This window comes from Syngnathoides biaculeatus, chromosome 6 (genome assembly GCF_019802595.1).
Source record: "Syngnathoides biaculeatus isolate LvHL_M chromosome 6, ASM1980259v1, whole genome shotgun sequence".
Taxonomy (NCBI): Eukaryota; Metazoa; Chordata; class Actinopteri; order Syngnathiformes; family Syngnathidae; genus Syngnathoides; species Syngnathoides biaculeatus.
The window spans coordinates 22959082-22978674 of record NC_084645.1 but is presented as its reverse complement, the minus strand read 5'-3'; the positions used below and the strand labels follow the sequence as shown (position 1 = coordinate 22978674).

Genomic DNA, 19593 nt, shown 5'->3' with positions numbered 1-19593 from the left:
CATGACAGTAATGTTATATGTGCATCGATTTGTTCGTTTGATAAAATAGCTCCCAAAAAAAAAAAAAGTTTTCTCCTTCATATTCAGAACAAATTGTGCTGTTCCTATTGTACAAAATCAAAATGTGGAATGAGTAAAACCATTTACATACAAAAATATACAGAATATATACAATCTATAGCATATTTGTAAAAGTGCCACTTACAGGGAATAGAGAGAAAACTTCATTCGAAATGTAGTGAATGGATGAGCCCATCAAAAAGTCCATGACCAAAAATCCTAGTACAGCTATATATTACATATGAAAACTAGAAAAATCACTTGATCCCCGGCAGAGGTCTACAGGCGGCAGCACGTGCCAAAGGTCTTTTTGGCGTTGGTGGCGGCAAGTTCCACCGGAGACGTTTTGGGTTTGACCACTTTGACATTTTTCTTCACTTCTCTTTTAAAAAAAAAAAAAAAAAAAAGAGAGAGAGAGAGAAAGAAAACAAGGACATCAAAGTCAGTCTATTCAAACTTTGCAAACAAAAAGACGCCAGGAAATCAAACCAACCTGGCCAAGTGGAGCACCGCCTCCACCACGTTGATTCCTTCTTTAGCGCTCGTTTCGCAGAATAGCGCGCCGTACGCCTGCGGACAAAGGTACAAGAGAAGATTAACACGCAGACAAATGCACAAAGAAGTACAAAACCACACACACAAAAAAATAATAATAATAATACGCATTCGTACAAACACGCGCATCATCATCAACACCAAAACACATGTACTAATTTGCGATCACACACAAAGATATACCATAATTACCGGCGTACAGAGCGCACTTGGTTATAAGCTTTAACACAAGCGCCGCGCTAAAGCTAGCGCTAACGCTTACAGGGACGTTTAAAATACAACTTACCAGTAAATATCAATGACACACGCTAGCACAGCGCTAACAGGGCCGGTAAAAGTCACTTCCTCAGCACATATATTCCACCAGTCTCATTCTTATATTTTCCGCTCGAGTGCCACCTTGCGGCCGTTAGAAAAAAAAAAAAAAAAAAAATGCACAAATTAGCCGCATCGGCCCATAAACCGCAGGGTTGAAAGCATGTGGGGAAAAAAAAGTCCCGGCTTGTCGGCCGGAAATGATGATAAATGCATTCTTGAACACAGACACACACGACAACATAAAGAAAAACAATTATGAAAACAATAACTAACATAAAACAAGCAGTACAGTTGTTCGCACAGGTTTTCGCATCGCTCTCCAATCACGACAACATTCAAATGAAGTAGCGCAGACGGCTGAAAAATGTACTGCACTTCCACAAAATAGTCCCTAAATCTCATATTTGAACGCAAACCGTTCTAAAATATTAAATCCAAATGTACAGTACAATAGCACTATGCTTTGGTGTACTCGGAAAATGGAAAATTTTCAATGGGTATAAGGAATTAATATACCGCAATTTATATTCACATGCTTTCAACCCTGCGGCTTATGTGGTAATTTGTGCATTTTTTCCTAACGGCCGCAAGGGGGAACTCAAGAGGAAAAAAGTCAGAGTGAGACCGGTGGAATATAAGTGCCGAGGACGTGACTTTTACCGGTCTGGCCCTGTTAGCGCTGCGCTAGTGTGTTGCTGCCGTATCTCAGTGACTTTTACCAGTATGTTTTTTTTTTTTTTTTTTTTTTACCGGCCCTGTTAGTGCGGCGGCGCTAGAGCCAAGCGTTAGCATGGCAGCACTAGTGTTAGCCTGAGTGCTGCGGCGCTGGCTTTAAACTCTCTGTGTACCGTCTTTCTTTGTAAATATCTCGTGTTTGAATGTTGGTCTCAATGTCGCAAGGGGGCACTCGAGCGGAAAATGTAAGAACGAGACCGGTGGAATATACAGTATGTGCCGAGGAAGAGACTTTTACCGTCCCTGTTAGCGCTGTGCTAGCGTGTTGCTGCTCTGTCTCTGATTTTTACCGGTATGTTTTTGTACTAGCGTTAGCGCCACACTAGCATTAGCGAGGCCCTGTTCTTTGGCCCTTTGACACTTTGACAACCACTGCACTGTAGTACGGCGTACGGACCGTGGCCAACTTTTCTCCGTGCAAAGTGCTGACGCAGCGTTTGGCGGGCGTCTCCTCTCTCATGTCCACCTTGTTTCCAATAATGCACACGGGGACTTTATCCTCGGTGGCATTCTGGATGAACAACACAAAAAAACACGTGTGACACCGGTTCTTTTGGCCCCCCTGCTAACAGGCGACACGCGAGCTACCTGGATCTGGTCCAGCCACTCTCGGATGTTGAGGAAGCTGCTCTCGGACGTCACGTCGTACAAGAGCAGAACGCCGTCTGCTTTGCGGAAATAAAACCTGGCGATGCTGCGGAACCTGCGGCGAGGGGAAAGAAGAAAAACTTAATCTCATTAAACAAACGCCAATGTCTTCGTACAGACAATGCTACAAGAATCAAGTCATAATTTGTTATCATTTGAGATGCATTTAACTTTAAATTCTGTGTGGGAATATATAAAGTTTTATTTTTTGTAACACTATGAATATTTGTATTAAAGAATTGCAACTGTGAAATATTATAAAAAAGACTAATGTTTGTACTACTTCCCTATTAATACTACAAAATTGTCAAGTATACTTTTAATTTTCCTAACATTTTTATATAAACACGGGCTCCCTCTAGTGGTACACAAAAGAATCACAGAATTGAATCTGAACTGTGCAGTTACAAAAGCATTTTTTCAATTCATAACATTCAATACGGTTCTGCTATATTCAACTTTACAATTAAAACTTACTTTTCAGATATTAAAAAAAAAAAATCATTTCATCGAATGAGCTCATTCCTAATCCTATCCAAGATGCTCACTCCAAGCGAGAACCTCAACATCTTCATTTCTGCCACGGCCAGTTCTGCTTCCTGTCGTCTCTTCAGTGCCACCGTCTCTCATCCGTCCATCATGTTCGGCCCCACCACTGTTTTTTAACCTTTGCCCTTCATCCTAGCGGAGACTCTTCTGTCACATAGAACACCAGACACCTTCCGCCGACTGTTCCACCCCGCTTGGACCCGTTTCTTCACTTCCTTACCACACTCTCCTTTGCTCTGGATTGTTGACCCCAAGTATTTTGAAGTCATCCACCCTCGCCATCTCTTCTCCCTGGAGCTTCACTCCTCCTCCTCATATTCCATTTTACTTCAACCAATCTTCATTCCTCTCGTTTCCAGTGCGTGCCTCCATCTTTCTAATTGTTCCTCTGCCTGCTCCATGCTTTCACAATATCATCTGCGACCATCATGGTCCAAGGGATTCCAGTCTAACCTCATCCATTACTACCGCAAACAGGAAGGGGCTCAGCGCGGATCCCTGATGCAGTCCCAGCTCCACCTTAAATTCTTCTGTCGCACCTACGGCACATCTCGCCGCTGTTCTGCCACCGTCATACTAACATATTTCTCCACCATACCGGACTTGCGCATGGAGTACCACACAGTTCCTCTCCTGATACTCTGTTAGAGGCTTTCTCTAGATCCACAAAGACACAGTGTAGCTCCTTCTGACCTTCTCTGTACTTTTCCACGAGCATCCTCAAGGCAAATAACGGATCTGTGGTACTCTCTCGGCATGAAACCATACTGTTGCTCGCAGGTACTTCCTTCTGTCCTGAGTTTAGCCTCCCCCACTCTTTCCCATAACTTCACGGTGTGGCTCATCATCTTTATTCCTCTGTAGTTTCCCCAGTTCTTAAAAATGAGGACTAGCGCACTTTTCCTCCATTCTTCTGTCATCTTCTCTTGAATTGGTTGGTCAAAAACTCCACAGCCACCTCACCATATTGCCTCCACCGGTATGTCATCGGGACATCTTTTTGTCCAGAAGTGTACATTTAAAAATGTTTTTTTTTGTGAGCGATTGTGAAGGTGGTGCACCTTTCTTCTCCAGCCGTGTCCCAAATTTTCAGGTTGGTCTTGTGTCCGTCCACGAGCATTTTCTTAATCTGGAAATCAATTCCTGACAAAAAAAAAAAGACCACTTTGGCTTTACATGTCAGTCGTTTGCGGCGGTCCAGCTCGGTCGTATTTGAGTTCGTCGTATTCGGTCGTCTGAGTTCGACGTACCCAGCGTGGTCTGGGTGTCCGGTTTGAACTGGTTGAGCGCCAGTCGCAGCAGGAAGCTGGACTTCCCCGTTCCGGCGTCCCCGGCCAGAACCAGGCTGTACATGGGCACGGCGTCCTCCGCGTCCGACCCGTCCGAGCCCGCCGCCGCCTGCGCAAAACACGATACCAGACGACAAGAAGACGGACGTGAGACCGAGACGGCACGCCAGCAACTCTCCCTGCTGGCTTCACGCTAGCGCGGATATAAACAAAGCCTTCTTCGCTAAAGTTGACGTTTCCGCTAATGACTTTCCATTTTTACCTCTTTAGCAAACGCAGACAACTGTTTCCGCATGGATGACGCGTTGGAACTTCCGAAGCTGTGCGCCAAGGACATCCCGGCCTCGGACTTGACGTCCAGTAACTGCGACACACGAGAAAAACAGCAAACGGGCGTTATTCTCCGCGGGCTCACGAATGAAGCGTAGGAAGCGTGCGACCCCCCCCGAGCGACCTCGCCGTCCGAGTGGGCGCAGGAGTAGCTGCGGTGGACGGTCTCCACGGAGCCTCGGCCGTCGTCCGTGTCCACGTCCATGTCGGTGTCCACGTCCATGTCCGTGTCGCTGATCAGGCTCTCGGGGGTGTCGGTGGGCACGGAGACGCCGCTGTCCAGGTATTTGTCCGCCCACAGGGACACGTCGGACAAGGTCGAGTTGCTCGACTCCAAGCTGACGCGCACAAAAACGGCAACGCTTTTCATTGGCGCCAATTCTTCGAGCTTTCTAAATTTGGATCTTTTCAAAAAATGGTTTCCAAACAAAAATATTCAATTCACATCTTCTTACACTTTTGTTTGTTTGCCATATCCCCCCCATTCATATACAACATAACTTTTTCCCCTCCGTCACCATTAAAAACATAAAACGTTTTCTAAAATGTTAACAAAACCAAAGAAAAAAATACCAAATATTTTCCATTCATTTCTCACAATTTTTTATTTTTTTAAATGAATAAGTTATTTGTCAATATCTTTTTACTCTTATAATTCTGATCATCACAAATTCTGTCATCATCTCCAACTCAACTTTTACTTTTTGAAAAATATTTTCAAAATGCATTCATTTTATCTTTGCCGCTTAGCCTCACAAGAGCCTATCCCAGCTATCAAGGGGCAGGAGGCGGGGTACACCCTGAACTGGTCGCCAGCCAATCGCAGGGCACATCGAGACAGACAGCAGCCGCACTCACAATCACACCTATGGGAAATTTAGAGTTCCTAATTAATATTGCATGTTTTTGGGATGTGGGAGGAAACCGGAGTGCACACCCGGAGAAAACCAACACAGGCACGAGGAGAACATGCAAACGCCACACAGGCAGGTCCGGGATTGAACCCGGGACCTCAGAACTGCGAGACCAACACTTTACCAGCTGACACACCGTGCCGCCTATTTTCAAAATGAAAATGCCAAATATTGTCCTTTTAAATATCCAATAAAAGTTCTTCTTCCCATCCCATTAAATAAAAATTATTATTTTTTAAATGATTTAACAGTGGAAAAAAATGTCAATCTTTCGCTAGTTGTCATCTGCCCTTTAACTCGTTAAAAACAAAAACAAAAAAAAAGCCTGCGAAATCAGCGTGTGCACTCTCTGATCCATTTTTTTGCCTTTGAGCTCACTCACCTGCCGTGCTTGAGGGTGCTCTGCCTGACGAGCTTCATCCTCCCCGCCGGGACTTGGTCCTTCCGAGGGTTCTGCACGGGGGGGGGGGGGACTTTCGTCATTGTTTTGCGGCAGATTGAGCAATTTGCACGAGAGCGAGAACTCGCCTGGCGTTTGGCCTCCTCTTGCGACGCCAAGACGGAACGCAGGCTGTCGTTGCTGTCGTACAGCTGCTTGTTCAAGTCCCTGCCGGCAAACGTGCAAAGTTGACATTGGAACATATTTGTAAACATTTTTTTTTTTTTTTTTTTACAATGTTAGCGTGACAAAGACTGCAGAGAATTTTGCATCCTTGAAATCATTCGTTGATCTCATAGCCAATGTTCCCTCTGAGCTGCGCAAATGCGCTTTTGCGCACTTGTCGCACACTCTCAGCGCAGATGAAAACAGATGCAGCGCAGTGACACTGCCTCTTCACAACGAGTTGCTGCTCGGCCACACACTCTACTTCCTACTTTACCTGACCCCGCTTATCTCCGCTCTTAAAGTGGTACACCCATAATTACAAGTACGGCCCACCACCGGTGCTTTAGTGTGGGCAACGTCGAGCAAAGAGTTAGACATGCTGCTTACGTTTACTCTCGATAATAATGGTAAAAGGATAGATAGATAGATAGATAGATAGATAGATAGATAGATAGATAGATAGATAGATAGATAGATAGATAGATAGATAGAGTTGCTTTAATGAATGTCGGAACATGTGAATAATGGAAGAAAAAGTAGTGAAACTGGACGAGATTTTCCTCTTTTTTGAGTAAAAAAAAAGGTCTGGTCTGAAGCCATAGTAGAACGTACAGGATGAGATGGTGTATAATGTTAAAATTCCATCTTGGTACAGCCTGATCCAGGATGAAAGCACAGACAATGCATCGCACAAGAAGCTAATTCTGTAATTTAAATATAGGAGGCAACATAAAATTAACCTTAAAACCATTTGGCAGCATCATTCAGCTTTCAACATGAATTGCTAAAGATATTCTGAAAGCAACAATTCAGTTTTACACCAAGAAAAACAGACAGCGATATCATTGTGGGTTAAAAAAAAAAATAAAAAATGTAAAAAGGTGGAAGCGACATTTCAAATTTATAATTCATAGTTGGCTTGGTTAGCAATGTATTTTTTTTTGTTTGTTTGTTGACGTTTTCAGTGTAAGTTAGCAAAAAGAGCAAAATTGTTCTTAAAAATGTTCTGATGGGAATGTAATCGGAAGCTTTTAACGAGCCGTGTAACTTGGCCTTCTGTGTTTGCCCAGACACGTAAAAAAAATTAGAGGAAGCAGTGCTCATAACAAAACGTGGCTCAAAAGATCTCAAATTTTCATGGGATGTGTCAAAACAAAGTTTGTTAAATTCAAACTAAACTCTTCTTATTTGTTGTGCTCCCCCCCCCCCCCCAAAAAAAAAAAAAAGACTTCGGCGACGGCAGTATCGGGCTAACAAATTCAAAGTGAAAGTGAGTAAAAAGGAACACGAGTGTCTGAACATTTGTGGAAAAAAAAAAAAAATGTTCTCAGATATTCTTATTTAAGGTGACTTATTTACATATTTGGGACAGCATGGGGTGGACAGCATGAATAGGCAAGAAGGACATCACGTCCTGATGCTGAATAAGAAAAAATGACTTACTGCAGAATCTGGATTTGACTGGCGTAGGATTCGTACTCGATCACCATCCGCTTTAACTGGTTTGTTTCTCTGGCAACACAAACACAAACATCGTGAGCAGGGAGGGGGGGGGAGGGAGGGGGGGGGGAGTCGGCGGGCGGGGGGGGGCCCGGCGGGTGAGCGCTCACCGCTCGTGCTGAGCCCGTTGGTCGGCGCACACGTTCTTCAGCTTGTCCAGCTCCGAGTGGAGGACGCCGATTTGAGTCTGGGACTCCCGCAGGGACGAGCGCAGCATTTCGTTCTCCTGAGGGCGGAGGGGGAAGGTTTGACGGCGCCGAGGGTGTGCGAGGAATGGACGCGGCGGGCTTCCCGCAACTCAACTAACCTGTGACAGGTCGCCCACGCGTTGGTCGAATTTTAGCTCCTCCTCCTTGGAACGCGCAAACTGAGACGCCGCTTGGTTCTAACCCCATAAAACAAAACAAAAAAAGGAAAGCATGAACATAGCTCACGACTTATGTCAAATTTCTGCTTGCACGCTTTACCAGTGACTAAATATTGCGATACATGTAAAACCTTTATTCTTTTTTTCCCCTGTGATTTACATTTTGGTTTTGTTTTTCTTCCTGTGTGCAGCTTTCATTTACAGTAAACGAAAGCATGAATGAGAGTCCCGAGACAAATTTAGAAGCAGACAAACGGGTCCTGCGGCTCTCCGCGCTCGCCATCTGCACGTGAGATGATGTACGACGGGTGCAAACGAGTCCCTCATCTCGCTCAAACGGTAACGCGTGTTCCCTAAACTGCCACCGACTCCTAATCCAGTGATCGGGCCTTATAAATGTCATTCTAAAATCACAATTTGATGGATTTTTGTTTTGCTGAATTAACCATTTATGGGCTTGCGTTAACTGGTACGCCACACGCGTTGTGTGTAGAGCAACACAATAGTAATACCGTAATTTCGGGCCTACAAGCCGCGACTTTTTTCCTACACGCTTTCAACCCTGCGGTTTGTGCGGCGATGCGGCTAATTTGTGCATTTTTTTTTCCCAAACTGCCGCAAGGGGAGCACTCGAACGGAAAAGGTAAGAATGAATCTGGTGGAATGCAAGTGACATTTACCGGCCCTGTTAGCGCTGTGCTAGCGCGTTGCTGCTGTGTTACTGGCGTTTTTCAGTGATATTTACCGGTAAGTTGAATTAGCACGAGCACGGTTAGCGCTAGCTCTAGCGCGAGCACGGTGCTAGCGTTAGCGCTAGCACAGTTCTAGCGATAGCGCTAGCTTTAGCACTAGTTGCGCTAACGTTAAACTCCATGTAACGTCTTTCTTTGTAAATATCTTGTTTGAATGTGGGTTTCAATATAGGCACTTGCGGCTTTTACACAGCTGCGGCGTAATTATGTACCAAATGGTATTTCCTTTACAAATGTACTTGGTGAGGCCGGGAATTACGTTACTATCTAGTGAAAGAGCCGATCAGGTTGGATGAAAAACTGCATAATTGGGATTTAACTTCAATTCAAAGTATTTGATTTTCTTTACAGATTTGTATCCATTCAAGCAGCTTTTTTGTCACGTGATGATGGACCGTTTTTCAAATTTTATCGTTTCTTTCTCATCCACAAGGCAAACCTCGTTTGTTTACATTCCTTAGCTAAAGAAAGTTTGTCACGCGTTTTGTTTTAATTGTTTATGACGCGTGGAATTTACTGCGTGGGGAGAGGAAAAAAAAAAAAACGCAACCAAACCAGAAAGCAAGTGCACAAATTTTAAAAAAAAGCTTCCGGCATTTAAAAAAAAAAATAGAAAAAGACTCGGGTGATATTTTTATTTTTGGCTATATTTTCCTCTGTGTGAAAGCATTCTAGAAGTTGACATTATTAGTGATCAAAATCTATATTGAAAACCTGAAAGGAATAATCAATTTGTACTTCTGTACTTGCAATTTTTTTTTTTAACTTTCAATATTGTCTTAGCAGAGTATTTTTTTCTTTTCAGTACGTGTTCCTCTACTGAAGTAGAGTGTGAATACTTTCACATCTGCTGTTCTGCATCCGTGTTTTGTTTCTAGATGTTACCCTCTGAGAGAGGGGGAAGAAAAAAAAAAAAAAAAAGTACAGTAGTCCAAAATGCGGCTTAAATGACACGTTCAAATTACTTCAAACGCTACTGTGCATGTCAGTTACACAACACGTCGTCGTCAAACGCGTTTACACTCAACAACGAGAGTCGCGCCTTCTGCGCACCTGCAGGAGCCGGTCCACGGTGGCCTGCAGGTCGGCGATCTGGTTCTCGTGTTTCCGCTCCATGTTCCAGAGGACATCTTCCATTTTCTTGCGCTCCTTTGGACACAAAAGCCAAACGCTCAGAGAAACGCCACCACAGATGCTTCTCTGCGTCATACTTGAACACGCGCTCAGCTCGTCAATGAAAAGCAGGTTTGTTAACCGCTGCAGTGACGAAGGGATGCCTGCAGATGGCGGCGTTTCATCACCTTGGATTTGAAAGCAGCACAGCTATGAGTACAAGAAGTAGGGGGTGACCCTCAGATTGTCATAGTGATGATGGCATTACGAGTATCACTAGTAATAAAAAGAAAGCGTGTGTAACAATCGGGAGAAAGGAGGTTGTCCATTCCGTTTTGGTAGCTTTGGCGCTTGGGTCACAGAATGCAATATTATGTAAAATGCGCTACGGGCTATGGACAATTATATTGCAATACATTAACTTAGCCAGAACATATGTGAAGCATTGAATACAACACTTCGGTAATTTATTGCATTTTATTTTTCGACCGCATAAAAATTTTGAGACGCGCCGGTCAAGTGTGAGGTCATCATCGCGCGTTTCTTGAACAAATTCAGCACTCACCTCAACCCTCGCTCGTTCCTCGGTGCCCGCGAGCTGCTTCTGCAGGTCGTCCTCCAGCTCGGACAGCTGGCTGCTGTTCATGTCCTCCACTCTGCCGCCGCACAAAAGGCAAACCCCAAAGAAATCAAATACATAAAATTAAGAAAAAGAAAAAGGGAGGAATGACTGCTCCAAAATGAGAAGCAGAGCGGTAAAAATATCCGCGCGAACGGAATGGAGCGTGCATATTAAAGAACAGGTAGGGCAGGCACCATTTGTTTCGTCCTACTTCCTGGAGCCAGGAATGTCACTCCTCCCCGACTCGTGGCGGCAAGTCACTGAGGTACGAAAGCAATTTTCACGCCGATTAGCGGCAGCAGGAAAAAATAATAAAAATAATAATTTATTCTCTTTCGGGACCTGAACTGGTGCCGACAGCCAAACGTGGATTTAACCAACTGCATACGAAGCCTCACTCGTCAGATCAAAAATTGATTTATCATAAAAATGTGACGAGCTTGTGGGGAACACCAACATGATCGTCGGGAAACGTTAAGAATGTTTCTTTCGAATGACGGTGAAGTTGTTTATTCATCTGTGTTGACAGCAATCCGACGAGCAATCATTTATTACAGCAACATCCGCGCTGATTTTGTTTCATAAGACGTCGTTTTTGTTTGTTTGTGTCGCTGAACTGGTCCCAAAACGGCGGCCATGTCAGCAGCAACAATGAAATGCTTGACGGCACAACCACACCTGTTGCCGTTTCAACAAAGACAACAACAGCTCCGGCTAATTGTCCCAATCGAGACGTGTTCACTGTGTATTTTTGGGACATTTTTGTATGGCTGTGCGGCGCGAGATTTTCATCATGTAAAATGCCGACGAAGAGCGCTCAACTCCACATTAAGGACATGCGTAAACACGGGAACGTCTCAGTAAAAGTTCAACCCAATCCACGTGTGAAGACGTCCGTCAGTCGCCCGGCATACTTGACCTTTTGCGCTGCTGACAAAAACAGGATCGCAAGAGCCAAGTAGGAAATATTAACCAGGATGTTGGCAAGTCATAAATAAAAGCAATGACAGAGCAAACGCCGTTTCAAAAAGGGTCACTGGACCGGACGCACAGTGGAGTGTGATCAGACACGATCGGGTTCGCTGTGTGCGGGTCGTCCAATGAGCGCAGGGACGTTCGAAAGCTCGCCTTTCCATTGACGCGGAAAAAAAAAAAAAAAAAAAATTCCAAATGTCTGCCGCCCACCAAACGCAAATGAACTCCAGTTCTGCTTGTTGCTTTGGGTGGTCGACCGACGGCCGCTCGTTTCCGAGCAAAATTTGAATTACAGCTGAACGACGGCCTTGCGGCTGTTAGAAATGCACACATGAGCCGCATCACCGCATAAACTGCAGGGTTGAAAGCGTGTCAAAAAACTCGTGGCTTGGAGGCCGGAAAGAATTACTGTAATATTATATAGCTCCACATACATACACATACATACATATACATACACACACACACACATATATATATATACACACACACACACACATACACATATATATACACACACACACCACACACACACACAAGTTCACAATAATATTGAACCATATTCCTAATTTCACGAGTATTTGTGACTAAGAGAGTTCCCGTCGTCGAAATCCAAGAGTTCAGCCAAAGATTGGGATGAGGATTGGCAACAGCCTGTCAACTATCCACACTGGCTCTTTTATTTCCCCACCACAGTTTCCTTTCCTTGCATCAATGTTGAGGGGGGAAAAAAAAAACAAAACAAAAACAAAAACAAAGAGCAAACGTGCAGCCTCAAAACAGCCTTTCCTGGTAAGTCCACCAGGGGTCACCGTTTCTCCACTGTGAGTTGGGATGTGCGCAAGGGTCAGTTGCAGGGTCTGTGTGTGGGGGGGATTTGGCTTCATGTGCCGAACGTGTCCCATTTCGAGTAAACTGGAACCTCATTTCATGTTTACAAACTAAATATTTTTTAATGAAATATTGCCAAGGTTCACGCATCATTTTGGATTCACGAACTGTCATGGATGCAGATGGCTCAGCTATGATTTTCTCATGTTGCATAAACATCATCCATCCATCCATTTTCTTAGCCGCTTATCCTCACCAGGGTCGCAGGGAGTGCCGGAGCCTATCCCAGGTGTTAACGGGTAAGTGGCGGTTTGGGTACACCCTAAACTGGCTGCCAGCCAATTGCAGGTCAAACAAACAAACAAACAGCCCCATTCACAATCACACCAAGGGGGGCAATTTAGGGTGTCCAATTAATGTTGCATGTTTTTGGGATGTGGGAGCAAACCAGAGTGCCTGGAGAAAAGCCACACAGGCACGGGGAGAACATGCAAACTCCGCACAGGCGGGTCCGGGATTGAACCCGGGACCTCAGAACTGTAAGGGCAACGCTTTCCAGCTGCATAAACATCATTTGCTCTTAAAATCATCCTTATGCCTTTAAAGAAACAGAAAACTAGCATAATTTCCAGCCTATAAGCCGCGACTTTTTTCCCCACACGCTTTCAACCCTGCGGTTTATGCGGTGATGCAGCTAATTTATGCATTTTTTTTTTTTCCTCATGGCCGCAAGGAGCACTCGAGCAGAAAAGGTAAGAGTGAGACCGGTGGAATATATGCGCCGAGGAAGTAAGTGACTTTTACCGGTCCGGCCCTGTTAGCGCTGTCTCTTTCTTTGCAATCTTCCGGACAGTACAAGAAGTTTTGAGCGCAAAACGGCCACATTTTTCGATTGTCACCCACCGCCTCAAATTGGCCTCCAGCTGGTCACACTCCTGTCGGTTGTCCAGGCTTTGGGTGACCACGGCGAAGACGACCCGCTCGTACTGCTGCAGCACCGTGGCGTTGGCGCACGTCTGGAGGTTCTGGTGGAGGTCGCCCAGCTGCTCTCTCAGGCTGCAAGACAGGCGGACCAGGCGCAGTTAGCAATTTCGATGGCGGACTTTGGATGTTGGAGCTACAATAAACAAACCTGTCAACTCGTACTATTTAGCCGTAGTTCATACGAATTTTGTGATGAATCTTGCGTATACGGCCGTATATCACAAATCATACGAATTCTGAAATCTTCCGTTTGCTTTTGCCTAGAATGGCGCTAAGTCTTTCTCTTTTGCGGGGACAACACAAAGATGGGGAATTCCAAACGTAGCCTGCATCAAAGATTTTTGTCGCTGCAGGCATGATGTTTAGCGCAGCGGCAAATGTAGATTTAGATTAGCAAAATACTTTCATTTCTGGTAACTTTCCAGTAAATCCTTGGCACCTCACCACGGGAAACATGGAGGCTGCGGCCGAGGAGCTGCCGGCCGGCTCTCGGCTTCCTGTCACAATCGATCAAATCGTTAACGATACGCTATTGGTGACACTGACCTATCGAGATAGGAGCTATACCGGGATATTACTTGACTGTGACAAAAAGTTTCTTTTATCTTGACTTTGGTCATTTGTGGCTCAAATTAATTTGACTTAGCTCGTAGCTAATGTAGCGTGCACGCTCGCTAGTTAGCCGCCTGGCCCTCATTACAAATACATGGGATTATTGTAGCGGAAATTGTAGCTCTCTTGCTAGCATTGTAGCTCATGGTCGTGTTTTTAATAACAGCTGACAATAATATAATTGAATGCTGTGTTTTCACCACAAGGGTGTCATATGTATGTCAAGATAGACGTTTATGGCTTCATAGGAACAATAGCTAATGTCAGTGAGTTCATCTGTATCTTATTGTTTGCCTTATCGTACGGATCAGCTCCTTCCTTATTCACTAAAAATAAGGAATTGATCATCGGCATTCAGTAGATATGTAATCTTTCAAAACATTTCTCTTTTCCCCATCACTGATTCGCTCACAAATATCTGAGGTATTGTAGCCTAGCTGATAAATAGCAAAATTTTTGATTATATTACTTAGCAGAATTAGATATTACCTTCAGATATTATCATTATGGAGATCTACAATTTAAAAAAAAAAAAAAAAAAAAAAAAACTTTGTGGGTTTTTTTCCCCTCCGTTATTTTGACATATAATTTGCTTCGGTGTGTTATAAGGATTTTTTACTCTCGATATGGATTTTTTTGGGGGGGGTAGTTCCGAAAGGTTGACAGGTATGAATAAATATGCGGCCCGCAACTAAAATGTGGAACATATTGTAGCAACAGATGGACAGATCAATCAAAGATCCCAAATATTTTCTTTCCAAAAAGATAACAAATTAGACTTTTGCTCGACGCTGTCACAGATGTATCCATTTGACAAATGTTTATTATTCAGATTAGTCGGTACTAAACTGTGATGCAATATTGAATTCTCTTGGAATGCTGCCGACTAAAACGTCGCCTAACAAAACAGAAGCGCTCTCGTCAAATGTTAATGACAGTAATTATTATTTTCCGTCACGATTCAGCGCATAATACTAACCTATGATCTCGTCTGGGATTATACGAGATTAGCATTTCTTTCATGTATTCAGCAACTAAAATCATTTTGTTTGTTTACAGAGCGGGCGGCAGAACTTGAAAAACTAGTGTAAAGACTAGCAAAGTGGACTCGTGTTCTAACCGGACTCGGGGCTCTTTTTGATGGGTCCACTCAGAAGTCTGCACTGGATTTGTCAAATCCACTTTAAAATAAGAGCACGGAAACGGGATCAATTAAACGCGTATCTCAAAGGCACCACAGGCACTCAAAATCTACTTGAGACTCGAGTAAGCGTTTGTCGATTCCCGTTTCGTGAAATGAAGCAAATGTAGTAGTTCCGAATTCACCTTTCAGGCAGAACACATTCGGCGTCGAACCGGGCCGCGAACTCCATCCCCGGAGCGGCCGCCACGCTCCGCGGATGGAAGACCTCCCGGAAGCGGGACGAGAAGCCGGCGTAGTCGATGCTGCCGTCGTCGTCCACGTCGAACTTGGCGAACAGCGTTTGGACCTCGGCGTCGGGCACGTTCAGCTCCCGGCACACCACCGTGAAGTCCTCCAACTCGATCTTGCCCGACTGGTTGATGTCGCAGGCGCAAAAGAGTTTCTGGAGGTTGCTCGGCTCCATTTCAATTAATTTTTATTATTCTTTTTTCTTAGCACATTTAAACGATTTAAAAAAAAAAAAACACACAAAAAAAAACCTCAAGCGTCGGCTTGGTTTGATTCTCACATCCTCCGGTGCCGCAAATCCTCACAAAGTTTCTTGTAGGTGAGCTCCGAGCCCCTGATTGGCCAGGTGTTGATCACGTGGGCGGGGACTCGGGATGAAACCAACAGGAGTTCCGTTTGCGGTTGCAACCATTTTTTGGAGGGGGGGGTGGCTTTTGCGTGACGTCACCCGGAAGCCCTATTTACCTTGACGGCGTGTGACGCTTTACAACGTTTCTTTGCATTTCCTTCCGCCACCACGCACTATTTAACAGTTTCACCGCGCATGTTTTTAACCCGACGATCACTAGTGACCTAGTTTATACTTTTTTATTTTTTTTAATTTTTTACAATAAACCAACCGTCAAAATAGTTTTCTTTTTACGCGATAAAAGTTTATGATTGCACTTTTTATGATAACATTGCGTTGCAAAATCCGTGCCTATCTGGATGTGGCATCACAGGCCAGCCATATTTTTGCTTGCCATATTTTGATGTCCTGCTTAGCAAACATTCCCGGAAAGGAAAAAGAGAGAGCGATTGCAATCGCTGAGTGTCACAGAAAACTGCAAAAAAAAAAAAAAAAAAAAAAAATCGAGCATGTTGCATTACGATAAAAATAAAAACAAAATATTATGGAACCAACTTGACTTTTGTAATGGCTGCTTGCTGGTCTTCACTCACGCGGTTGTCAAATCTCAGCATTCTCGAGAAAGTGTGGAAGATTTTTTTTTAGTCGCATTGTGGCATAAAAAAAAATCGCCCTTCCACTGTCGACATCCCAGAGATTAGACGTAGCCTCGCTACTGTATATAGACACCATCTGATACACCTTCTTCTTTTCCTTTCGGCTTGTCCCATGAGGGGTCGCCTCAGCGTGTCATCTTTTTCCATCTAAGCCTATCTCGTGCATCTTCCTCTCTAACACCAACAAGTCCTCATGTCTTCCCTCACCACATCCATCAACCTTCTCTTTGGTCTTCCTCTCCGTCTCTTCCCTGGTAGCTCCATCCTTACCATTCTCCTCCCAATTTTCTCACTTCTCTCGCCTCAGGACACGTCCAAACCATCCAAGTCTGCTCTCTCGAACCTTGTTCCTTCCAAAACATCCAACTTTGGGCTGACCCTCTAACGAGCTCATTTCTCATCCTATCCAACCTGCTCACTCCGAGCGAGAACCTCAACATCTTCATTTCTGCCACCTCCAGTTCGGCTTCCTGCCACCGTCTCTAATCCGTACATCATGGCCGACCTCGCCACTGTTTTATAAACTTTGCCCTTCATCCTTGCGGAGACTCTTCTGCCGCATAGAACACCAGACACCTTCCGCCAACTGTTCCACCCCGCTTGGACCCGTTTCTTCAGCCGAGAGACATAGTCTCTTCAGCTTGTCCTGGGTCGTCCTCGAGGTCTCTTTCCGGCGGGACGTGCCCGGAACACCTCACCAGGGAGGCGTCTGGGTGGCATCCGGGTCGTATGCCCCAGCCACCTCATCGTGCTCCTCTCAATGCGGAGGAGCAGCGGCTCGACACTGAGCCCCTCCCGGATGACCGAGCTTCTCACCTGTTCTCTCAGGGAGAGCCCAGACTGGCCGCTTGTATCCGCTCGAGCGGAAAAGGTAGGAGACCGGCGGAATATATGTGCCGAGGAAGTGACTTTTACTTGTCCGGCCCTGTTAGTGCTGCGCAAGTGTGTTACTGCCACGTCTCAGCGATTGTTACCGTTATGTTTAGTTGTTTTTTTTTTTTTTTTAAACTGGCCCTGATCTTATTCTTTCGGTCTCCACCCAGAGCTCGTGCCCATAAGTGAGGGTTGGAACGTAGATCCACCGGTAAATTGAGAGCTTGGCCTTTCGACTTAGCTCCCTCTTTACCACGACGGACCGAAACAAAGTCCGCATAGTTTTTGTTCTCCAGCTAAAAATGAACGTGGGTCACTTTTGACCCGCAAGACAAAAACAAGGCTTAGAAAAGTATCGGTTTGATCTTTATTTGGAAATCAAAATAAAGTGCCATTTGTATGCAATAAAAAATAAATGAACAGTGAATTATAATGCAAAAAAATACATTTCACCATATTTTTTTGTTTGTTTTTACACTGGCAGCTGTACTTACAAAACATTTTGTACACAAAGACCTTTTTTTGTTTACAATACATGTCACATTTGAAAGGCCTGACCGCCGTGCCTTGAGGAAAATATCCACTTATTGGTCCAAAAGTGATCTTTTTTTTTTTTTTTTTACTGCAAAAAATGTATCTCTGTTGACTTATATCTATCCCAACGACATATAGTGACAGGCAGAACAATACAATGCACATCCACTAGATGGCAGAAGGTACAATCAACCTGTTCCCGTTCATACCAAAGAATAATTTGTTCACCTAAACGGATTTTACACTAAGTACATTTGTGAATAAATTGTGTAGATTTTCGTTATTTCACCCAACAGTGGTGCCTTGAGATATGAATTTAACCTGTGACTAATGCTCATAACTCAAAACAAATCATCGTTCGCCATTGAAATTCATGGAAGTTCAATTAATCCTTTCTAACCCCTCAAAAAAAAATTATTCAATGGACATTGTGTTCGTTCATGTATATGTCTCAGCCACATGGAAGCAAAGAGAATTTATGCCTGAGTGATGTTAGTCTGTCTGTGCTGCGGTCCCGTTTGTGTTCAAATACAAGACCGAAGCTCGTTTTGTTCATTTTCGTTTCCCATTTTTTGGGGATTTTCCGTTGTGTGCTAGTATTAAGCTAGCGGATGTTAAGGCAAAGTTGTTTTTTTAAACTTACCACGTGTAATTATCCGAACTTCAATTGCCAAGCTACCGATCGTTGTCAAGCGAGTCGAGTCCGCTGCCGCTACCCGCCACTTGTACGTCAAATATTCGCTCTCTAGTCAAAGCAGAAAAAAAAAACCGAATACAAATTTACAGAGCATCTCGAAAAAGTTCTTCAGGTCACTTGAATCGCAAGGCACCACCGTAAATACATTTTGCTCCGTGCTGTGCCGTGAAATTTTCCTGACGCAAAATACTAACGGAGAGGAACAAAATACTGAAACCAAAAACTGTGGCTTTAAAGGGTGTTTTGATTATTCTTTTTTTTTTTTCCCAGCACACATTTACAAAATTAGCTCTGCTTTTTATTGTTCTGCAGCCGACATTTGTGATATCGCCTGAGCCGCCACAGCTGCCTTTCATTTTCCTCGCAATAACAGTCGAAGCGTGAGATCCGTCCTCTGTGATTGATTAGGCCGGGGGGGGGGGGGGGGGATGATGTAATAATATTCTTATCTGTGTTTGACATTAAAAACAAGTCGGTGGTTATTTGTTTGCTACACCACATTGTTGGAGTCCCTGATGGAGGCTGAAGCCGCCGATACATTTAAAAAAACAAAATACACACACGTCTTCCGCCGACGCCGTACAATAGTGGCAATATTAACATATTCATTCTTGCGTCACAGCAGCGACGCTCCGGCTGCGTCGTTACCTGCTTAGTTCGAAGATCCCGAGAAGCATGTCTCTCGATCGTGGTCCTGAAAAAGCGTGACGCATTTTCCCCAAAAGGCCCACGAGGAAGGCTTGTCAACATTTTGTGCAAAACACTCTTTTGCATCATGAAGTCAAATGTTGCATGGTGACCGACGTCATAATGAGAGCTAATTACAAGGAGTCCTCGGTCTACGACTGAGATCCGTTTCCTACAGTAGCGACTTAGCTCGAATTTCGACTTAAGTCGGATTCTGCCGTTAAAGTCAGAATTTACATAAAAATGCTTTGTATAAAAAAAAACAAATACATGGAAATAAACAAGATGTACTTAGCATTATTGCTGAGATGTGGATGGAGAAAAAGAAGAAGAAGAAGAAGGGGAGGCTGTGCTTAGCTATTTGACCGACTGAAGCCTTGGTGGTGTTGGGTGTCGATCTTTTTATGATCTACGCTTCGTTTCCATGGTCACAGATTTTCTTTTGGGATGCGGAAGCATTGCTAAAAGATACATATTTCTTCTTTGGGGCCATAACGTCTAAAAAAGGAGGGCGGAAAAAATGCGCAAATACTCCCGCCGCACAAACACGGGACACGCGTGAGGGAGACAAGATGGCGGACGGGGGACAGGCGTAAAGGGGAAA

At 44.3% G+C, this 19593-nt stretch overlaps 1 protein-coding gene across 1 annotated transcript; it reads right to left on the bottom strand.

Moving 5' to 3' along the window:
• Positions 1-31: 31 nt before the first annotated feature.
• Positions 32-15515, bottom strand: rasef2 (RAS and EF-hand domain containing 2). Its single transcript, XM_061821495.1, has 17 exons — positions 15088-15515; positions 13069-13221; positions 10303-10393; positions 9678-9773; positions 7813-7890; positions 7616-7731; positions 7449-7517; positions 5927-6005; positions 5781-5851; positions 4609-4822; positions 4417-4518; positions 4116-4263; positions 3927-4008; positions 2257-2371; positions 2066-2179; positions 554-630; positions 32-442 (listed from the first exon to the last, which is right to left on the bottom strand). Exons 1-17 carry the CDS (start codon positions 15366-15368, stop codon positions 340-342), a joined length of 1989 nt encoding a protein of 662 aa, XP_061677479.1. The 5' UTR covers positions 15369-15515; the 3' UTR covers positions 32-339.
• Between the last annotated feature and the right edge of the window lie 4078 nt (positions 15516-19593).